The 22989-nt window shown below is 37.8% G+C and overlaps 1 protein-coding gene across 1 annotated transcript in view; it reads right to left on the bottom strand.

Moving 5' to 3' along the window:
* Positions 1-291: 291 nt before the first annotated feature.
* The window catches only part of LOC128643321 (serine/threonine-protein kinase D3), a gene marked incomplete at both ends in the record, with an annotated part of 23669 nt that continues 971 nt past the window's right edge, over positions 292-22989 (bottom strand). The window contains 3 exon segments of the mRNA XM_053696256.1: positions 292-375; positions 8685-8868; positions 17616-17815. Coding sequence (XP_053552231.1) covers positions 292-375; positions 8685-8868; positions 17616-17815 — 468 coding nt within the window.

The raw sequence follows: 22989 nt of genomic DNA, 5'->3' as shown, positions 1-22989 counted from the left end.
AGTCTCTTCTTTTAAAAAAAAATCTACTCAAAGGTGCACAGATTCATTTCTGTCCAATAAAGAAGCACAGATTGTGTGTCCACCACCACAAAACTTAGCTTGTCAAATGATCATGTAAATCCAGAGAGTTATGTGACCACTTATTTGAAGGAGAATGTTTTCCTCTTTGTCAGATCCCTGTAGTAGGTTGAGTTAAATGCTCTTTTACCCCATTGTTTATGTTCTGTGTGTGTATTAATACAAGACTAGAGTGAGATTTGCACATCCCTACAAGACATATACAATATATACCTTCTCCATCAGTGCTCGATGTCTCCCCTAAACAATCATCTGGCACAAAAGTCACACAGCGCCGGTGGCAGTTAAACCGACAATCTGTAACAGAGAATTCATTTCATGATTACGTTTTTCTTTCTTCATTGACACGTTTCATAGTTAAACAGTATTTTACAGTCAAGAGGCCAATTTCACCTGTTAAACTACCTATGTTATTGGCTAATCTGCAATTTCCTGGACCTCATCCTTTTCTGTAAAAAAACATTTTTCATATGAAAGGTTATCCAGGAAGGAGATTCTCTAGATGTTTATAGAATGAGAAGAAGGAGGCAAAATGCTATTGTGTTAGAGAATTTGCTTATTTCACTGTTGATTGCAATGTTTCAGAGCAGGTAATTTCTCAATTTGCTGCTATTATCAAATCAACTTTGTTCTCTTTGTACCGTTTGTTGAAAAGCATAGGTATACTCAGGAGCACCAATGCACTACTGGAAGCTAGCTGCTGATTGGTGGCTACAGAGATATGCCTCTTGTCATAAGCTCACCAGATATGTGCTCCTAGTAGTGCAATGATGCACTGGAGCGGACTTAATATGCAAAAAATGGTGCAACAGAACATACTCGAACAAATGGCTAGATTACGAGTTGTGCTTTAGGCTTAAAAAGCAGTGTTGGACAGTCCCAACGCTGCTTTTTAACGCCCGCTGGTATTACGAGTCTTGAAATGACTTTTTTGGCCAGACTCGGAAATACCGCAAATCCACTTACGTCAATTGCGTATCCTATATTTTCAATGGGACTCGCATAGCGCCGGTATTACGAGTCTGACAAAAAGTGAGCGGTAGACCCTCTCCTGTCAAGACTGGTACCGCATTTTAAAGTCAGTAGTTAAGAGTTTTACACTACAACGCCGTAGCATAAAACTCTTAACTAAAGTGCTAAAAAGTACACAAACACCCATAAACTACCTATTAACCCCTAAACCGAGGCCCCCCCCACATCGCAAACACTATAATAAATATTTTAACCCCTAATCTGCCGAACCGGACATCGCCGCCACTATTATAAACATATTAACCCCCCGCATATTAAACCGCAGCACTCCCGCATCGCAAACACTAGTTAAATATTATTAACCCCTAATCTGCCATCCCTAACATCGCCGACACCTACCTACATTTATTAACCCCTAATCTGCCGCCCACAACGTCACCGCCACTATATTAAATGTATTAACCCTAAACCTAAGTCTAACCCTAACCCCCCTAACTTAAATATAATTACAATAAATCTAAATAAAATTACTACAATTACCTAAATAATTCCTATTTAAAACTAAATACTTACTACCTATAAAATAAACCCTAAGATAGCTACTATATAACTAATAGTTACATTGTAGCTATCTTAGGGTTTATTTTTATTTTAAAGGCAACTTTGTATTTATTTTAACTAGGTACAATAGTTATTAAATAGTTATTAAATAGTTATTAAAAAATCCTAACACCTGCAAAAAAGCAGCATAAAGCTCCTAACGCAGCCCCATTGATTCCTATGGGGAAATTCTTTTTATGTCTACACCTAACACCCTAACATGAACCCGAGTCTAAACACCCCTAATATTACACTTATGAACCCCTAATCTGCTGCCCCCAACATTGCCGAACCCTACATTATATTTATTAACCCCTAATCTGCCGCACCCAATGTCACTGCAACCTAACTACATTTATTAACCCCTAATCTGCCGCCCACAACGTCACCACCACTATAATAAAGTTATTAACCCCTAAACCTAAGTCTAACCCTAACCCCCCCCTAATTTAAATATAATTACAATAAATCTAAATAAAATTACTACAATTACCTAAATTTTTCCTATTTAAAACTAAATACTTACCTATAAAATAAACCCTAAGATAGCTACAATATAACTAATAGTTACATTGTAGCTATCTTAGAGTTTATTTTTATTTTACAGGCAACTTTGTATTTATTTTAACTAGGTAGAATAGTTATTAAATAGTTATTAACTATTTAATAACTACCTAGTTAAAATAAAGACAAATTTACTGTAAAATAAAACCTAACCTAAGTTACCCTAACACCTAACACTACACTATAATTAAATAAATTAGCTAAATTAAATACAATTAATTACAATTAAATAAAATTATCTAAAGTACGAAAAAAAACACTAAATTACAGAAAATAATAAAATAATTAGAAGATTTTTAAACTAATTACACCTACTTTAATCCCCCTAACAAAATAAAAAAGCCCTACCCTACACTAAATTACAAATAGCCCTAAAAAGGGCCTTTTGCGGGGCATTGCCCCAAAGTAATCAGCTCTTTTACCTGTAAACAAAAAGTACAAATACCCCCCAACATTAAAATCCACCACCCACACAACCAACACTACTCTAAAACCCACCCAATCCCCCCTTAAAAAAACACTAACCCCTTGAAGATCACCCTATCGTGAGATGTCTTCACCCAACTGGGCAGAAGTGGTCCTCCAGACGGGCAGAAGTCTTCATCCAAGCCGGGCAGAAGAGGTCCTCCAGACGGGCAGAAGTCTTCATCCAAGCCGGGCAGAAGAGGTCCTCCAGACGGGCAGAAGTCTTCATCCAGATGGCATCTTCTATCTTCATCCATCCGGCGTGGAGCGGGTCCATCTTCAAGACATCCGACGCAGAGCATCCTCTCCATCTGGAGTCTTCTTACTAAATGACGGTACCTTTAAGTGACGTCATCCAAGATGGCGTCCCTTCCATTCCAATTGGCTGATAGAATGATTGGAACAGCCAATAGAATGCCAGCTCAATCCTATTGGCTGATTGGATCAGCCAATAGGATTTTTTCTACCTTTATTCCGATTGGCTGATAGAATTCTATCAGCCAATCGAAATTGAAGGGACGCCAGGTAAAAGAGCTGATTACTTTGGGGCAATGCCCAGCAAAAGGCCTTTTAAGGGCTATTTGTAATTTAGTGTAGGGTAGGGCTTTTTTTATTTTGGGGGGCTTTTTTATTTTATTAGGGGGATTAGAGTAGGTGTAATTAGTTTAAAAATCTTGTAATTATTTTATTATTTTCTGTGATTTAGTGGGTTTTTTTCGTACTTTAGGTAATTTTATTTAATTGTAATTAATTGTATTTAATTTAGTTAATTTATTTAATTATAGTGTAGTGTTAGGTGTTAGTGTAACTTAGGTTAGGTTTTATTTTACAGGTATATTTGTATTTATTTTAACTAGGTAGTTATTAAATAGTTAATAACTATTTAATAACTATTGTACCTAGTTAAAATAAATACAGCTTGCCTGTAAAATAAAAATAAACCCTAAGCTAGCTACAATGTAACTATTAGTTATATTGTAGCTAGCTTAGGGTTTATTTTATAGGTAAGTATTTAGTTTTAAATAGGAATAATTTAGGTAATTGTAGTAATTTTATTTAGATTTATTGTAATTATATTTAAATTAGGGGGGGTTAGGGTTAGACTTAGGTTTAGGGGTTAATAACTTTATTATAGTGGTGGCGACGTTGTGGGCGGCAAATTAGGGGTTAATAAATGTAGTTAGGTTGCGGTGACATTGTGTGCGGCAGATTAGGGGTTAATAAATATAATGTAGGGTTCGATGATGTTGGGGGCAGCAGATTAGGGGTTCATAAGTGTAAAATAAGGGGTGTTTAGACTCTGGGTTCATGTTAGGGTGTTAGGTGTAGACATAAAAATAATTTCCCCATAGGAATCAATGGGGCTGCGTTAGGAGCTTTATGCTGCTTTTGTGCAGGTGTTAGGATTTTTTTCAGCCGACTCTCCCCCATTGATTCCTATGGGGAAATCGTGCACAAGCACGTTTTACCAGCTCACCGCTAACGTAAGCAGCGCTGGTATTGAGGTGAGATGTGGAGCAAATTTGCTCTTCGCTCACTTTTTTGCGGTTAACGCCGGGTTTCTAAAAACCCGTAATACCAGCGCTGTCTGTAAGTGAGCGCTGCTCGTTAGCACCGCACCCCTACTAATGCAAAACTCGTAATCTAGATGAAAGTGTTTCTCAGATCCAATCCTCAAATACCCTAACAGGTCAGATTTTCATGATATCTTCTAATAATTAACCTGATCAGTAACCATGGTTACTAACCCGTTCTCACCCATTAGCTGATTATTTCACCTGTGCTCTAGTGAAAACCCACAATTTTTATTTCATGATTCAGACAGAACAGACATTTTTACACAGCTGTTCAATTTACTTTTATTATCAAATTAGCCAGTAACATTATGCAAAAATGTGCAGCCACCAATCATAAGCTACCTAGCTCTCGGTAACACATTTCTGCCTCTAAGCCTACCTAGGTATGCTTTTCAACAAAGGATACCAAGAGGCAGAAGAAAATTAGATAATGGGACTAAATTGTAAAGTTGTTTAAATTTCCATAATCTGAATCATGAAAGAAAATGTTTGGTTTTCATGTCCCTTTAAGATATCATAAATATTTTTCCTGTTAGTGTGCCCTGAGGACTGGAATTGAGAAACACTCATCTAACACAAGAATACATTTTCTTTTGAAATGTTATGAGCCTTTAAATTTAAGTGATTTACAAAACAGACATTAAAAAGGATTTGGTGAAGAATAGATTTGCTGAGTTGCCTTTAGGCAAAAAAACTTCCCGATGTGGGAGATGTCTATAGTCTACTGATGTGGGAGATGTCTATCGTCTCCTGATGTGGGAGATGTCTATATTCTCCTGATGTGGAAGATGTCTATAGTCTCCTGATGTGGGAGATGTCTATCGTCTCCTGATGTGGGAGATGTCTATATTCTCCTGATGTGGAAGATGTCTATAGTCTCCTGATGTGGGAGATGTCTATATTCTCCTGATGTGGGAGATGTCTATAGTCTCCTGATGTGGGAGATGTCTATAGTCTCCTGATGTGGGAGATGTCTATCGTCTCCTGATGTGGGAGATGTCTATCGTCTCCCGATGTGGGAGATGTCTATAGTCTCCCGATGTGGGAGATGTCTATAGTCTCCCGATGTGGGAGATGTCTATAGTCTCCTGATGTGGGAGATGTCTATAGTCTCCTGATGTGGGAGATGTCTATAGTCTCCTGATGTGGGAGATGTCTATAGTCTCCTGATGTGGGAGATGTCTTTTGTCTCCTGATGTGGGAGATGTCTATAGTCTCCTGATGTGGGAGATGTCTATAGTCTCCTGATGTGGGAGATGTCTATCGTCTCCTGATGTGGGAGATGTCTATCGTCTCCTGATGTGGGAGATGTCTATCGTCTCCTGATGTGGGAGATGTCTATCGTCTCCTGATGTGGGAGATGTCTATCGTCTCCTGATGTGGGAGATGTCTATCGTCTCCTGATGTAGGAGATGTCTATATTCTCCTGATGTGGGAGATGTCTATATTCTCCTGATGTGGGAGATGTCTATATTCTCCTGATGTGGGAGATGTCTATCGTCTCCTGATGTGGGAGATGTCTATCGTCTCCTGATGTGGGAGATGTCTATCGTCTCCCGATGTGGGAGATGTCTATAGTCTCCTGATGTGGGAGATGTCTATAGTCTCCCGATGTGGGAGATGTCTATAGTCTCCCGATGTGGGAGATGTCTATAGTCTCCCGATGTGGGAGATGTCTATAGTCTCCCGATGTGGGAGATGTCTATAGTCTCCCGATGTGGGAGATGTCTATAGTCTCCCGATGTGGGAGATGTCTATAGTCTCCTGATGTGGGAGATGTCTATAGTCTCCTGATGTGGAAGATGTCTATAGTCTCCTGATGTGGAAGATGTCTATAGTCTCCTGATGTGGGAGATGTCTATAGTCTCCTGATGTGGGAGATGTCTATAGTCTCCTGATGTGGGAGATGTCTATAGTCTCCTGATGTGGGAGATGTCTATAGTCTCCTGATGTGGGAGATGTCTATAGTCTCCCGATGTGGGAGATGTCTATAGTCTCCCGATGTGGGAGATGTCTATAGTCTCCTGATGTGGGAGATGTCTATAGTCTCCTGATGTGGGAGATGTCTATAGTCTCCTGATGTGGGAGATGTTTATAGTCTTTGATGTGGGTTTGAAACTGCCAAGTCTTTGAGTTACATTTATTGTACAGTTCACATGACCTGAAATAACCTTATAAAGTTCTCAGCTCACAAAGGAAGTGCCATAGACTGTGAAGGCTTCTGCTTTGGGGTCACAGTGGTTTAGTAGATGCCATTTCTTGATTTGAGGTTGATAAAGACCAATATTCACTATAAACTCTCCATAAGGGCTCATTACTTTTTTATTTAAAGGGCAAGAAACTTCCACTAGTCAAGAAGCCCTGCGTTAGTAAGAAATTGCAGCAGAAAAATAAAATGTTAGGCCATGGCTTATCTTTAAAGAAAAGTGTAAATTTAAAATAAAATTTTCCAATTGATTTATGTTATCCAATTTACTTTGTTCTTTTGTTGTCCTTTGTTGAAAAGTAGGTAGGAAGGCTCAGGAATGTGCACGTGTCTGGAGCAACAGTGTTGCAAGAACGCTTTTGACAATGTTATACATTTGCAAAAACAGTAGATGGAAACTGTGTTTTTATAAACTGCTCCAGATACATGCACACTAACTACCCAGGTATCTCTTCAACAAAGAATACAATGAGAATAAGCAAATTTGATCATAGAAATAAATAGGAAACTTTCTAAAAATGTTGAGTTTCATATCCCTTTAAGTTGTGCTCCTAAGTGCAATGTGCTTCTGAAAAAGATATAGTCTCAGAGCCAATAAGGAGCATCATATGTAAGTATCCACCAATCACCAACCACATTCTGCTGAAAAGGGGGTGCAGCGTTAAAGGGAACTCCCTTGCAAAGTCAAAACATGCATTAATTAAATAATAAATTAATTTCATTATTACAGTAGAATTTTCATTTAGATACTGACTAGACTTACACCAGACTCATACTGAATAAGTTTGATCTTTTATTAGAGTTTTCTAAAGTCTTGTAGAATTTTATTAATTTTGTTTTGTCTATACATATGTGTTTATCACCCACAAAGGTGTTAAACACATACTTAAATCCATCCCATGAGTAGCAATGCATTGCTAGTCCTACAGCTGAACAAAGATGCAGGTGCAGCATATGTAAGTATCCTTCAGTCACTAACTCAATATATATCTTGTTTAAATGATCTTACATTTATAAGAATCATAAAGGTTGTTTTCTATAAAGGTTTCTGCATATAGTAACATCAAGGCATTTTTTCATTGCTCTTTAATTCGTTACCTAAACAAATCACGAATATAGCTGTGATCAGAAGCATTTTATTTGTTCTGACACCAGATTTAATATAACAAAGATACTATACACAAATATCTGTGCAAATACAGATACCTGGGTATTGTACGTTTATTCTATTAATTCCGCTGTTGGAATGAACAGACTGTTACAGCTATATTCGTGTTTTGTTTCAGCAACGAATCACAAGTAAATAAACACATCTAGTAAGATCCCTTAAGCACATAGAATTTCCTTAATTTAGTCATTGTGGCCTCTCCGTATCCTTTGTGCATTTTTCCAATGCTCAGTAACATTCTCTCTAGGTTGAGTAATGTTCAGTTTTTTGGGTGGTTGGTGTTGTACGGATTTCTGTATCATTTAAAAGAAGTTGAACGAAGGCAGAATCTCCAAGGGAGATTAATCCCATTAAATAATGTGGCCCATTTAATACCACCAATTATTTCCCTGATTTATGTTTCTAGACACATTTTAAATGTATCTAAGGTATAACAAATGATATGAAATTATTAATTACGTACGTCATGAATTGAATTTAATGGTTAAGTGTAAAAACCTGCATCATACGTACTAAGCAGCTGTCAAATCCATTGAATGAATTAGCTGCCGCGTTTTGCTATAATTTGGGCTGGATATCTTTTGCGTCTGAGAAAATCCTTGTGAGAAACTACAGAAGGATATTGTGATGTTCTTGTTTCTAATAGTATTTAGTTCCAATTTCTTGTGTTTAACCCCTTTGTGCCAGCACAATAGTGTTAACATTGGAACTTGTAGTAAAAATGAAACCAAGCAATTCATTGGGGCGATAACTTGATTTCAAGGTCGGGATGCGATAATGGGGAACTGCCTATGCTGCTATGTATGCCCCCCAAGCCGATTCTTGGCTGCATCAAAGGGCGAAGCTGCAGGACGCCATATAAAGTAGCACATTCCATGCAGTTTTAACCGCGTTAAAGCCCAGCGGTTAGGACGGCATAGAACGTCCTAACGACATGAAGAGGTTAACTATATTTTGTTTCTATATTGCTGACCAATATAATTGTTTTGTAAATGGTGACTCATGATGAAAGTGCAAACAAAACACCTAAGCACCCATACAGAACTTCCCTTACCTTTGCATTGCATTCCTTGCCTGAAAAGACCCTTCAGTAGACCCTTGCAATGCTGACAAATGGTGGGCCGGGTGTAGGAATGGACTTGGAAGGTGTGGGGAACCTTTACCCTGTTTTGCTCCTCCCAGTCTTTCCAGATTGGTCGTCCGGCGATGGATGGAATGCGAATCTTTTTAAATTTCTCCTGTAGAGTAAGGTATAGTCATATAAATACAAGATGAGTATATTTCTTCATGACACAGTCATCACTACAACAGGAATATTGTGTTGCACTTAACAGACTTAATGGCACTTTACTGACAGTAACACAACAGTACCGTCTCTTGGCAATGATTATTTCAGACAATATGATGGTTGGTAAACAATGCAGGAGTGTAATGTGTACAGTTTTGGTGACTGTATCTCCTGAAGGATATAAATAAACCATACCCTGTACACAGGAGGCTACTAAACTGGTACATGGTTTAAACAATAAAACCTACAAGGAGAGACATCATGACCTTACTATGTATTTGCTTATAGGGGAGAAGGGAGAGAGGGGATATGATAGAAATCTTTGTGTATATTAAGAGATTTAAGAAAGTTGAGGATGAAGCATTTGTCACACATGGGCAACACCAGAATAAGAGGTCATGATCTCAAGTTAGAGGAAAGTAGAGTCAGGAGAAATGTGCAGAAGCTTCTGACAGAAAGGGTGGTTGGTGCATGGAATAAACGTACAGTAGAGACGGTAATGACACATACTGTAAGGGAATACTGCAGTGCCTGGGGTATGTATAAGGTTATACTGATAGGGTGTTTGGTGCATGTAACAGACATCCAATAGAGGCGGTAATGACACATAATGTAAGGGAATACAGGAGTGCCTGGGGTATGTATAAGGTTATACTGATAGGGTGTTTGGTGCATGTAACAGACATCCAATAGAGGCAGTAATGACACATACTATAAGGGAATACAGGAGTGCCTGGGGTATGTATAAGGTTATACTGATAGGGTGTTTGGTGCATGTAACAGATATCCAGTAGAGGCGGTAATGACACATACTGTAAGGAAATACAGGAGTGCCTGGGGTATGTATAAGGTTATACTGATAGGGTGTTTGGTGCATGTAACAGACATCCAGTAGAGGCGGTAATGACACATACTGTAAGGGAATACAGGAGTGCCTGGGGTATGTATAAGGTTATACTGATAGGGTGTTTGGAGCATGTAACAGACATCCAGTAGAGGCGGTAATGACACATACTGTAAGGGAATACAGGAGTGCCTGGGGTATGTATAAGGTTATACTGATAGGGTGTTTGGTGCATGTAACAGACATCCAGTAGAGGCGGTAATGACACATACTGTAAGGGAATACAGGAGTGCCTGGGGTATGTATAAGGTTATACTGATAGGGTGTTTGGAGCATGTAACAGACATCCAGTAGAGGCGGTAATGACACATACTGTAAGGGAATACAGGAGTGCCTGGGTATGTATAAGGTTATACTGATAGGGTGTTTGGTGCATGTAACAGACATACAGTAGAGGTGGTAATGACACATACTGTAAGGAAATACAGGAGTGCCTGGGTATGTATAAGGTTATACTGATAGGATGTTTGGTGCATGTAACAGACATCCAGTAGAGGCGGTAATGACACATACTGTAAGGGAATACAGGAGTGCCTGGGGTATGTATAAGGTTATACTGATAGGGTGTTTGGTGCATGTAACAGACATCCAGTAGAGGCAGTAATGACACATACTGTAAGGGAATACAGGAGTGCCTGGGGTATGTATAAGGTTATACTGATAGGGTGTTTGGTGCGTGTAACAGACATCCAGTAGAGGCGGTAATGACACATACTGTAAGGGAATACAGGAGCGCCTGGGGTATGTATAAGGTTATACTGATAGGGTGTTTGGTGCATGTAACAGACATCCAGTAGAGGCGGTAATGACACATACTGTAAGGGAATACAGGAGTGTTTGGGGTATGTATAAGGTTATACTGATAGGGTGTTTGGTGCGTGTAACAGACATCCAGTAGAGGCGGTAATGACACATACTGTAAGGGAATACAGGAGTACCTGGGTTATGTATAAGGTTATACTGATAGGGTGTTTGATGCATGTAACAGACATCAAGTAGAGGTGGTAATGACAAATACTGTAAGGGAATACAGCAGTGCCTGGGGTATGTATAAGGTTATACTGATAGGGTGTTTGGTGCATGTAACAGATATCCAGTAGAGGCAGTAATGACACATACTGTAAGGGAATACAGGAGTGCCTGGGGAATGTATAAGGTTATACTGATAGGGTGTTTGGTGCATGTAACAGACATCCAGTAGAGGCGGTAATGACACATACTGTAAGGGAATACAGGAGTGCCTGGGGTATGTATAAAGTTATACTGATAGGGTGTTTGGTGCATGTAACAGACATCCAGTAGAGGCAGTAATGACACATACTGTAAGAGAATACAGGAGTGCCTGGGGTATGTATAAGGTTATACTGATAGGGTGTTTAGTGCATGTAACAGAGATCCAGTAGAGGCGGTAATAACACATACTGTAAGGGAATACAGGAGTGCCTGGGGTAAGTATAAGGTTATACTGATAGGGTGTTTGGTGCATGTAACAGACATCCAGTAGAGACGGTAATGACACATACTGTAAGGGAATACAGTAGTACCTGGGGTATGTATAAGGTTATACTGATAGGGTGTTTGGTGCATGTAACAGACATCCAGTAGAGGCGGTAATGACACATAATGTAAGGGAATACAGGAGTGCCTGGGGTATGTATAAGGTTATACTGATAGGGTGTTTGGTGCATGTAACAGACATTCAGTAGAGGTGGTAATGACACATACTGTAAGGGAATACAGGAGTGCCTGGGGTATGTATAAGGTTATACTGATAGGGTGTTTGGTGCATGTAACAGACATTCAGTAGAGGTGGTAATGACACATACTGTAAGGGAATACAGGAGTGCCTGGGTTATGTATAAGGTTATACTGATAGGGTGTTTGGTGCATGTAACAGACATCCAGTAGAGGCGGTAATGACACATACTGTAAGGGAATACAGGAGTACCTGGGGTATGTATAAGGTTATACTGATAGGGTGTTTGGTGCATGTAACAGACATCCAGTAGAGGCGGTAATGACACATACTGTAAGGGAATTCAGGAGTGCCTGGGGTATGTATAAGGTTATACTGATAGGGTGTTTGGTGCATGTAACAGACATCCAGTAGAGGCGGTAATGACACATAGTGTAAGGGAATACAGGAATGCCTGGGGTATGTATAAGGTTATACTGATAGGGTGTTTGGTGCATGTAACAGACATCCAGTAGAGGCGGTAATGACACATACTGTAAGGGAATAGAAGAGTGCCTGGGGTATGTATAAGGTTATACTGATAGGGTGTTTGGTGCATGTAACAGACATCCAGTAGAGGCGGTAATGACACATACTGTAAGGGAATACAGGAGTGCCTGGGTATGTATAAGGTTATACTGATAGGGTGTTTGGTGCATGTAACAGACATCCAGTAGAGGTGGTAATGACACATACTGTAAGGGAATACAGGAGTACATGGGGTTATGTATAAGGTTATACTGATAGGGTGCTTGGTGCATGTAGCAGACATCCAGTAGAGGCGGTAATGACACATACTGTAAGGGAATACAGGAGTGCCTGGTGTATGTATAAGGTTATACTGATAGGGTGTTTGGTGCATGTAACAGACATCCAGTAGAGGCGGTAATGACACATACTGTAAGGGAATACAGGAGAGCCTGGGGTATGTATAAGGTTATACTGATAGGGTGTTTGGTGCATGTAACAGACATCCAGTAGAGGAGGTAATGGCACATACTGTAAGTGAATACAGGAGTGCCTGGGGTATGTATAAGGTTATACTGATAGGGTGTTTGGTGCATGTAACAGACATCCAGTAGAGGCGGTAATGACACATACTGTAAGGGAATACAGGAGTGCCTGGGGTATGTATAAGGTTATACTGATAGGGTGTTTGGTGCATGTAACAGACGTACAGTAGAGATAGTAATGACACATACTGTAAGGGAATACAGGAGTGCCTGGGGTGTGTATAAGGTTATACTGATAGGGTGTTTGGTGCATGTAGCAGACATCCAGTAGTCAGTAATGACAAATACTGTAAGGGAATACAGGAGTGACTGGGGTATGTATAAGGTTATCCTGATAGGGTGTTTGGTGCGTATAACAGGCATCCAGTAGAGGCGGTAATGACACATACTGTAAGGGAATACAGGAGTGACTGGGGTATGTATAAGGTTATACTGATAGGGTGTTTGGTGCATGTAACAGATATCCAGTAGAGGGGGTAATGACACATACTGTAAGGGAATACAGGAGTGCCTGGGGTATCTATAAGGTTATACTGATAGGGTGTTCGGTGCATGTAACAGACATCCAGTAGAGGCGGTAATGACACATACTGTAAGGGAATACAGGAGTACCTGGGGTATGTATAAGGTTATACTGATAGGGTGTTCGGTGCATGTAACAGACATCCAGTAGAGGCGGTAATGACACATACTGTAAGGGAATACAGGAGTGCCTGGGGTGTGTATAAGGTTATACTGATAGGGTGTTTGGTGCATGTAACAGACATCCAGTAGAGGCGGTAATAACACATACTGTAAGGGAATACAGGAGTGCCTGGGGTATGTATAAGGTTATACTGATAGGGTGTTTGGTGCATGTAACAGACATCCAGTAGAGGCAGTAATGACACATACTGTAAGGGAATACAGGAGTGCCTGGGGTATGTATAAGGTTACACTGATAGGGTGTTTGGTGCATGTAACAGAGATCTAGTAGAGGCGGTAATGACACATACTGTAAGGGAATACAGGAGTGCCTGGGGTATGTATAAGGTTATACTGATAGGGTGTTTGGTGCATGTTACAGACATCCAGTAGAGATAGTAATGACACATACTGTAAGGGAATACAGGAGTACCTGGTGTATGTATAAGGTTATACTGATAGGGTGTTTAGTGCATGTAACAGACATCCAGTAGAGGCGGTAATGACACATACTGTAAGGGAATACAGCAGTGCCTGGGGTATGTATAAGGTTATACTGATAGGGTGTTTGGTGCATGTAACAGAGATCCAGTAGAGGCGGTAATGACACATACTGTAAGGGAATACAGGAGTGCCTGGGGTATGTATAAGGTTATACTGATAGGGTGTTTAGTGCATGTAACAGACATCCAGTAGAGGCGGTAATGACACATACTGTAAGGGAATACAGGAGTGCCTGGGGTATGTATAAGGTTATACTGATAGGGTGTTTGGTGCATGTAACAGACATCCAGTAGAGGCGGTAATGACACATACTGTAAGGGAATACAGGAGTGCCTGGGATATGTATAAGGTTATACTGATAGGGTGTTTGGAGCATGTAACAGACATCCAGTAGAGATAGTAATGACACATACTGTAAGGGAATACAAATACCTGGGGTATGTATAAGGTTATACTGATAGGGTGTTTGGTGCATGTAACAGACATCCAGTAGAGACGGTAATGACACATACTGTAAGGGAATACAGGAGTGCCTGGGTATGTATAAGGTTATACTGATAGGGTGTTTGGTGCATGTAACAGGCATCCAGTAGAGGCGGTAATGACACTTACTGTAAGGGAATACAGGAGTGCCTGGGGTATGTATAAGGTTATACGGATAGGGTGTTTGGTGCATGTAACAGACATCCAGTAGAGGTGGTAATGACACATACTGTAAGGGAATACAGGAGTGCCTGGGGTATGTATAAGGTTACACTGATAGGGTGTTTGGTGCATGTAACAGAGATCTAGTAGAGGCGGTAATGACACATACTGTAAGGGAATACAGGAGTGCCTGGGGTATGTATAAGGTTATACTGATAGGGTGTTTGGTGCATGTAACAGACATCCAGTAGAGGCGGTAATGACACATACTGTAAGGGAATACAGGAGTACCTAGGGTATGTATAAGGTTATACTGATAGGGTGTTTGGTGCATGTAACAGACATCCAGTAGAGGCGGTAATGACACATACTGTAAGGGAATACAGGAGTGCCTGGGGTATGTATAAGGTTATACTGATAGGGTGTTTGGTGCATGTTACAGACATCCAGTAGAGATAGTAATGACACATACTGTAAGGGAATACAGCAGTGCCTGGGGTATGTATAAGGTTATACTGATAGGGTGTTTGGTGCATGTAACAGAGATCCAGTAGAGGCGGTAATGACACATACTGTAAGGGAATACAGGAGTGCCTGGGGTATGTATAAGGTTATACTGATAGGGTGTTTAGTGCATGTAACAGACATCCAGTAGAGGCGGTAATGACACATACTGTAAGGGAATACAGGAGTGCCTGGGGTATGTATAAGGTTATACTGATAGGGTGTTTGGTGCATGTAACAGACATCCAGTAGAGGCGGTAATGACACATACTGTAAGGGAATACAGGAGTGCCTGGGATATGTATAAGGTTATACTGATAGGGTGTTTGGAGCATGTAACAGACATCCAGTAGAGATAGTAATGACACATACTGTAAGGGAATACAAATACCTGGGGTATGTATAAGGTTATACTGATAGGGTGTTTGGTGCATGTAACAGACATCCAGTAGAGGCGGTAATGACACATACTGTAAGGGAATACAGGAGTGCCTGGGGTATGTATAAGGTTATACTGATAGGGTGTTTGGTGCATGTAGCAGACATCCAGTAGAGGCAGTAATGACACATACTGTAAGGGAATACAGGAGTGCCTGGGGTATGTATAAGGTTATACTGATAGGGTGTTTGGTGCATGTAACAGACATCCAGTAGAGGCGGTAATAACACATACTGTAAGGGAATACAGGAGTGCCTGGGGTATGTATAAGGTTATACTGATAGGGTGTTTGGTGCATGTAACAGACATCCAGTAGAGGCAGTAATGACACATACTGTAAGGGAATACAGGAGTGCCTGGGGTATGTATAAGGTTATACTGATAGGGTGTTTGGTGCATGTAACAGACATCCAGTAGAGGTAGTAATGACACATACTGTAAGGGAATACAGGAGTGCCTGGGGTATGTATAAGGTATACTGATAGGGTGTTTGGAGCATGTAACAGACATCCAGTAGAGATAGTAATGACACATACTGTAAGGGAATACAGGAGTGCCTGGGGTATGTATAAGGTTATACTGATAGGGTGTTTGGTGCATGTAACAGACATCCAGTAGAGGCGGTAATGACACATACTGTAAGGGAATACAGGAGTGCCTGGGGTATGTATAAGGTTATACTGATAGGGTGGTTGGTGCATGTAACAGACATCCAGTAGAGGCGGTAATGACACATACTGTAAGGGAATACAGGAGTGCCTGGGGTATGTATAAGGTTATACTGATAGGGTGTTTGGTGCATGTAACAGACATCCAGTAGAGGCAGTAATGACACATACTGTAAGGGAATACAGGAGTGCCTGGGGTATGTATAAGGTTACACTGATAGGGTGTTTGGTGCATGTAACAGAGATCTAGTAGAGGCGGTAATGACACATACTGTAAGGGAATACAGGAGTGCCTGGGGTATGTATAAGGTTATACTGATAGGGTGTTTGGTGCATGTAACAGACATCCAGTATAGGCGGTAATGACACATACTGTAAGGGAATACAGGAGTGCCTGGGGTATGTATAAGGTTATACTGATAGGGTGTTTGGTGCATGTAACAGACATCCAGTATAGGCGGTAATGACACATACTGTAAGGGAATACAGGAGTGCCTGGGGTATGTATAAGGTTATACTGATAGGGTGTTTGGTGCATGTTACAGACATCCAGTAGAGATAGTAATGACACATACTGTAAGGGAATACAGCAGTGCCTGGGGTATGTATAAGGTTATACTGATAGGGTGTTTGGTGCATGTAACAGAGATCCAGTAGAGGCGGTAATGACACATACTGTAAGGGAATACAGGAGTGCCTGGGGTATGTATAAGGTTATACTGATAGGGTGTTTGGTGCATGTAACAGACATCCAGTATAGGCGGTAATGACACATACTGTAAGGGAATACAGGAGTGCCTGGGGTATGTATAAGGTTATACTGATAGGGTGTTTGGTGCATGTAACAGACATCCAGTAGAGATAGTAATGACACATACTGTAAGGGAATACAGCAGTGCCTGGGGTATGTATAAGGTTATACTGATAGGGTGTTTGGTGCATGTAACAGAGATCCAGTAGAGGCGGTAATGACACATACTGTAAGGGAATACAGGAGTGCCTGGGGTATGTATAAGGTTATACTGATAAGGTGTTTGGTGCATGTAACAGACATCCAGTAGTCAGTAATGACAAATACTGTAAGGGAATACAGGAGTGCCTGGGGTAAGTATAAGGTTATACTGATAGGGTGTTTGGTGCATGTAACAGACATCCAGTAGAGGCAGTAATGACACATACTGTAAGGGAATACAGGAGTGCCTGGGGTATGTATAAGGTTATACTGATAGGGTGGTTGGTGCATGTAACAGACATCCAGTAGAGGCAGTAATGACACATACTGTAAGGGAATACAGGAGTGCCTGGGGTATGTATAAGGTTATACTGATAGGGCGTTTGGTGCATGTAACAGACATCCAGTAGAGGCGGTAATGACACATACTGTAAGGGAATACAGGAGTGCCTGGGGTATGTATAAGGTTATACTGATAGGGTGTTTGGTGCATGTAACAGACATCCAGTAGAGATAGTAATGACACATACTGTAAGGGAATACAAATACCTGGGGTGTGCATGTTTGTTCTGAGAATGAATTAATCTTACAATCCAGAAGGAAATATGGGCAGGTTAGAAGGATGTCTGTGTTTGTCTGTAAAACTCACCCCCTGTGCAGTGCCTATGACCTCTGTATTGTTTAACCCCAAGTCTTCAAGGCTGCCCCCTGTGGGTAAGGTTGGTGTTTTACTTTTTTGAAATGAACTTGGTCCTGTGAAAGAGCGACTGGAAAGGTGACGGCTCTTTACCCCCCGGCAGTTATTTGGGATCTTAAAGGCACATCTCTTGTGATAATTAAGGCCACATCCTACAATAAAAAAAGATATATTTTATTACAAGGAACATTAAACAAAAAATGCAATTGTCCTCAAAATTGTTAATCAGACACTATCAAAACTAAAAACAATATACTTTGCAATGTAATTACATTATTTATTTTTACTTCCCCCCCACCCTGCAGATTAAAGACAAATAAAACCCAAATACATTTTTTTCTGTTAAGTTTCAGATAGAGGAAGCAATTATTTACAACTCTTCCATTTACTTCTATTGTCAAATGTGCTTCATTCTCTAGATATCCTTTGTTGAAGAAGTAGCAATGCACCACTAGGAACAAGCGGATCTGGTGAGCATTCCTGAAAGTATATACAGAAAGCTAATCTAGACTAAGCTAGACTCTGTAGTCAGGTATTACGTGAGATAAAAAGAAACTTATAGAATTCAATAGTTATAGGTCTTTAAAACTAGGACAATTTTATACAAACGTTTGCTATCAGTATAACCTTATCCCCTTCTGCTTAGTTCCTATTTATCATCTCTCCCACTCCCACTCTAGTCGCTCTAGAACTGTACCCAGTAGTATGCACAACTCCTTGCCTTGCTCAGTAGGACCTGCCTTTAGCTTTGAAACATTCATTAAAGGGACAATGTACACTAGATTTTCTTTTCATAAATGTTTTGTAGATGATCCATTTATACAGCTCATCTGGCAGTGTTTTTGTAACAATGTAAAGTTTTGCTTATTGTTTAATAACATTGTGCTGATTTTCAGACTCCTAACCAAGCCCAAAAGTATCAGACGAAGACCCAAATCTACATATTCCTGCTTGCTCCTGTTACTGTAATGGGTATTTTTGTATGCAGGGGAGGGTCTGTCCTTCCTGTTTTCTCAGCCCCTTTCAGTGGGTGCCCCAGCCTAATCTCATCAAGAGCTTCTAAGTACGTTTTTAAAAGGTTTAGATCAGTATCTGTGCATATTCTTCTTTATAGTAGTGTCTTTTACATGCAGTTATATGACAATTAGTGTATACTGTATATTATATCAGTATCTGTACATATTCTGTATAGTAGTGTCTATTACATGCAGTTATATGACAATTAGTATATACTGTATATTTATATCAGTATCTGTACATATTCTGTATAGTAGTGTCAATTACATGCAGTTATATGACAATTAGTGTATACTGTATATTTATATCAGTATCTGTACATATTCTGTATAGTAGTGTCTGTTACATGCAGTTATATGACAATTAGTATATACTGTATATTTATATCAGTATCTGTACATATTCTGTATAGTAGTGTCTATTACATGCAGTTATATGACAATTAGTGTATACTGTATATTTATATCAGTATCTGTACATATTCTGTATAGTAGTCTATTACATGCAGTTATATGACAATTAGTGTATACAGTATATTTATATCAGTATCTGTACATATATTGTATAGTAGTGTCTGTTACTTACAGTTATATGACAATTAGTTTATACTGTATATTTATATCAGTATCTGTACATATTCTGTATAGCAGTGTCTGTTATATGCAGTTATATGACAATTAGTATATAGTGTATATTTATATCAGTATCTGTACATATTCTGTATAGTAGTGTCTATTACACACAGTTATATGACAATTAGTGTATACTGTATATTTATATTAGTATCTGTACATATTCTGTATAGTAGTGTCTATTACATGCAGTTATATGACAATTAGTATATAGTGTATATTTATATCAGTATCTGTACATATTCTGTATAGTAGTGTCTATTACATGCAGTTATATGACAATTAGTGTATACTGTATATTTATATTAGTATCTGTACATATTCTGTATAGTAGTGTCTATTACATGCAGTTATATGACAATTAGTGTATACTGTATATTTATATCAGTATCTGTACATATTCTGTATAGTAGTGTCTATTACATACAGTTATATGACAATTAGTGTATACTGTATATTTATATCAGTATCTGTACATATTCTGTATAGTAGTGTCTATTACATACAGTTATATGACAATTAGTGTATACTGTATATTTATATCAGTATCTGTACATATTCTGTATAGAAGTGTCTGTTACATGCAGTTATATGACAATTAGTGTATACTGTATATTTATATCAATATCTGTACATATTCTGTATAGTAGTGTCTATTACATACAGTTATATGACAATTAGTGTATACTGTATATTTATATCAGTATCTGTACATATTCTGTATAGAAGTGTCTGTTACATGCAGTTATATGACAATTAGTGTATACTGTATATTTATATCAATATCTGTACATATTCTGTATAGTAGTGTCTGTTACATGCAGTTATATGACAATTAGTGTATACTGTATATTTATATCAGTATCTGTACATATTCTGTATAGTGGTGTCTATTACATGCAGTTATATGACAATTAGTGTATACTGTATATTTATATCAGTATCTGTACATATTCTGTATAGTAGTGTCTGTTACATGCAGTTATATGACAATTAGTGTATACTGTATATTTATATCAGTATCTGTACATATTCTGTATAGTAGTGTCTATTACATGCAGTTATATGACAATTAGTGTATACTGTATATTTATATCAGTATCTGTACATATTCTGTATAGTAGTGTCTATTACATACAGTTATATGACAATTAGTGTATACTGTATATTTATATCAGTATCTGTACGTATTCTCTATAGTAGTGTCTATTACATGCAGTTATATGACAATTAGTTTATACTGTATATTTATATCAGTATCTGTACGTATTCTGTATAGTAGTGTCTATTACATGCAGTTATATGACAATTAGTGTATACTGTATATTTATATCAGTATCTGTACACATTCTGTATAGTAGTGTCTGTTACATGCAGTTATATGACAATTAGTGTATACTGTATATTTATATCAGTATCTGTACATATTCTGTATGGTAGTGTCTATTACATGCAGTTATATGACAATTAGTGTATACTGTATATTTATATCAGTATCTGTACATATTCTGTATAGTAGTGTCTATTACATGCAGTTATATGACAATTAGTGTATATACTGTATATTTATATAAGTATCTGTACATATTCTGTATAGTAGTGTCTATTACATGCAGTTATATGACAATTAGTTATACTGTATATTTATATCAGTATCTGTACATATTCTGTATGGTAGTGTCTATTACATGCAGTTATATGACAATTAGTGTATACTGTATATTTATATCAGTATCTGTACATATTCTGTATAGTAGTGTCTATTACATGCAGTTATATGACAATTAGTGTATATACTGTATATTTATATAAGTATCTGTACATATTCTGTATAGTAGTGTCTATTACATGCAGTTATATGACAATTAGTTATACTGTATATTTATATCAGTATCTGTACATATTCTGTATAGTAGTGTCTATTACATGCAGTTATATGACAATTAGTGTATACTGTATATTTATATCAGTATCTGTACATATTCTGTATAGTAGTGTCTATTACATGCAGTTATATGACAATTAGTGTATACTGTATATTTATATCAGTATCTGTACATATTCTGTATAGTAGTGTCTATTACATGCAGTTATATGACAATTAGTGTATACTGTATATTTATATCAGTATCTGTACATATTCTGTATAGTAGTGTCTATTACATGCAGTTATATGACAATTAGTATATACTGTATATTTATATCAGTATCTGTACATATTCTGTATAGTAGTGTCTGTTACATGCAGTTATATGACAATTAGTATATACTGTATATTTATATCAGTATCTGTACATATTCTGTATAGTAGTGTCTATTACATGCAGTTATATGACAATTAGTGTATACTGTATATTTATATCAGTACTGTACATATGCTGTATAGTAGTGTCTGTTACATGCAGTTATATGACAATTAGTGTATACTGTATATTTATATCAGTATCTGTACATATTCTGTATAGTAGTGTCTATTACATGCAGTTATATGACAATTAGTGTATACTGTATATTTATATCAGTATCTGTACGTATTCTGTATAGTAGTGTCTATTACATGCAGTTATATGACAATTAGTGTATACTGTATATTTATATCAGTATCTGTACATATTCTGTATAGTAGTGTCTATTACATGCAGTTATATGACAATTAGTGTATACTGTATATTTATATCAGTATCTGTACATATTCTGTATAGTAGTGTCTATTACATGCAGTTATATGACAATTAGTGTATACTGTATATTTATATCAGTATCTGTACATATTCTGTATAGTAGTGTCTATTACATGCAGTTATATGACAATTAGTGTATACTGTATATTTATATCAGTATCTGTACATATTCTGTATAGTAGTGTCTATTACATGCAGTTATATGACAATTAGTGTATACTGTATATTTATATCAGTATCTGTACATATTCTGTATAGTAGTGTCTATTACATGCAGTTATATGACAATTCGTGTATACTGTATATTTATATCAGTATCTGTACATATTCTGTATAGTAGTGCCTATTACATGCAGTTATATGAACATTGGTGTATACTGTATATTTATATCAGTATCTGTACATATTCTGTATAGTAGTGTCTATTACATGCAGTTATATGACAATTAGTGTATACTGTATATTTATATCAGTATCTGTACATATTCTGTATAGTAGTGTCTATTACATGCAGTTATATGACAATTAGTGTATACTGTATATTTATATCAGTATCTGTACATATTCTGTATAGTAGTGTCTATTACATACTGTTATATGACAATTAGTGTATAGTGTATATTTATATCAGTATCTGTACATATTCTGTATAGTACTGTCTATTACATGCAGATATATGTAATTAGTGTATACTGTATATTTATATCAGTATCTATACATATTCTGTATAATAGTGTCTATTACATGCAGTTATATGACAATTAGTGTATACTATATATTTATATCAGTATCTGTACATATTCTGTATAGTAGTGTCTATTACATGCAGTTATATGACAATTAGTGTATACTGTATATTTATATCAGTATCTGTACATATTCTGTATAGTAGTGTCTATTACATGCAGTTATATGACAATTAGTGTATACTGTATATTTATATCAGTATCTGTACATATTCTGTATAGTAGTGTCTATTACATGCAGTTATATGAC

The sequence above is a fragment of the Bombina bombina genome, unplaced genomic scaffold (genome assembly GCF_027579735.1).
Source record: "Bombina bombina isolate aBomBom1 unplaced genomic scaffold, aBomBom1.pri scaffold_2082, whole genome shotgun sequence".
NCBI classification, from domain to species: Eukaryota; Metazoa; Chordata; class Amphibia; order Anura; family Bombinatoridae; genus Bombina; species Bombina bombina.
The sequence above is the reverse complement of the archived record's forward strand: the minus strand, read 5'-3'. Positions and strand labels throughout refer to the sequence as shown.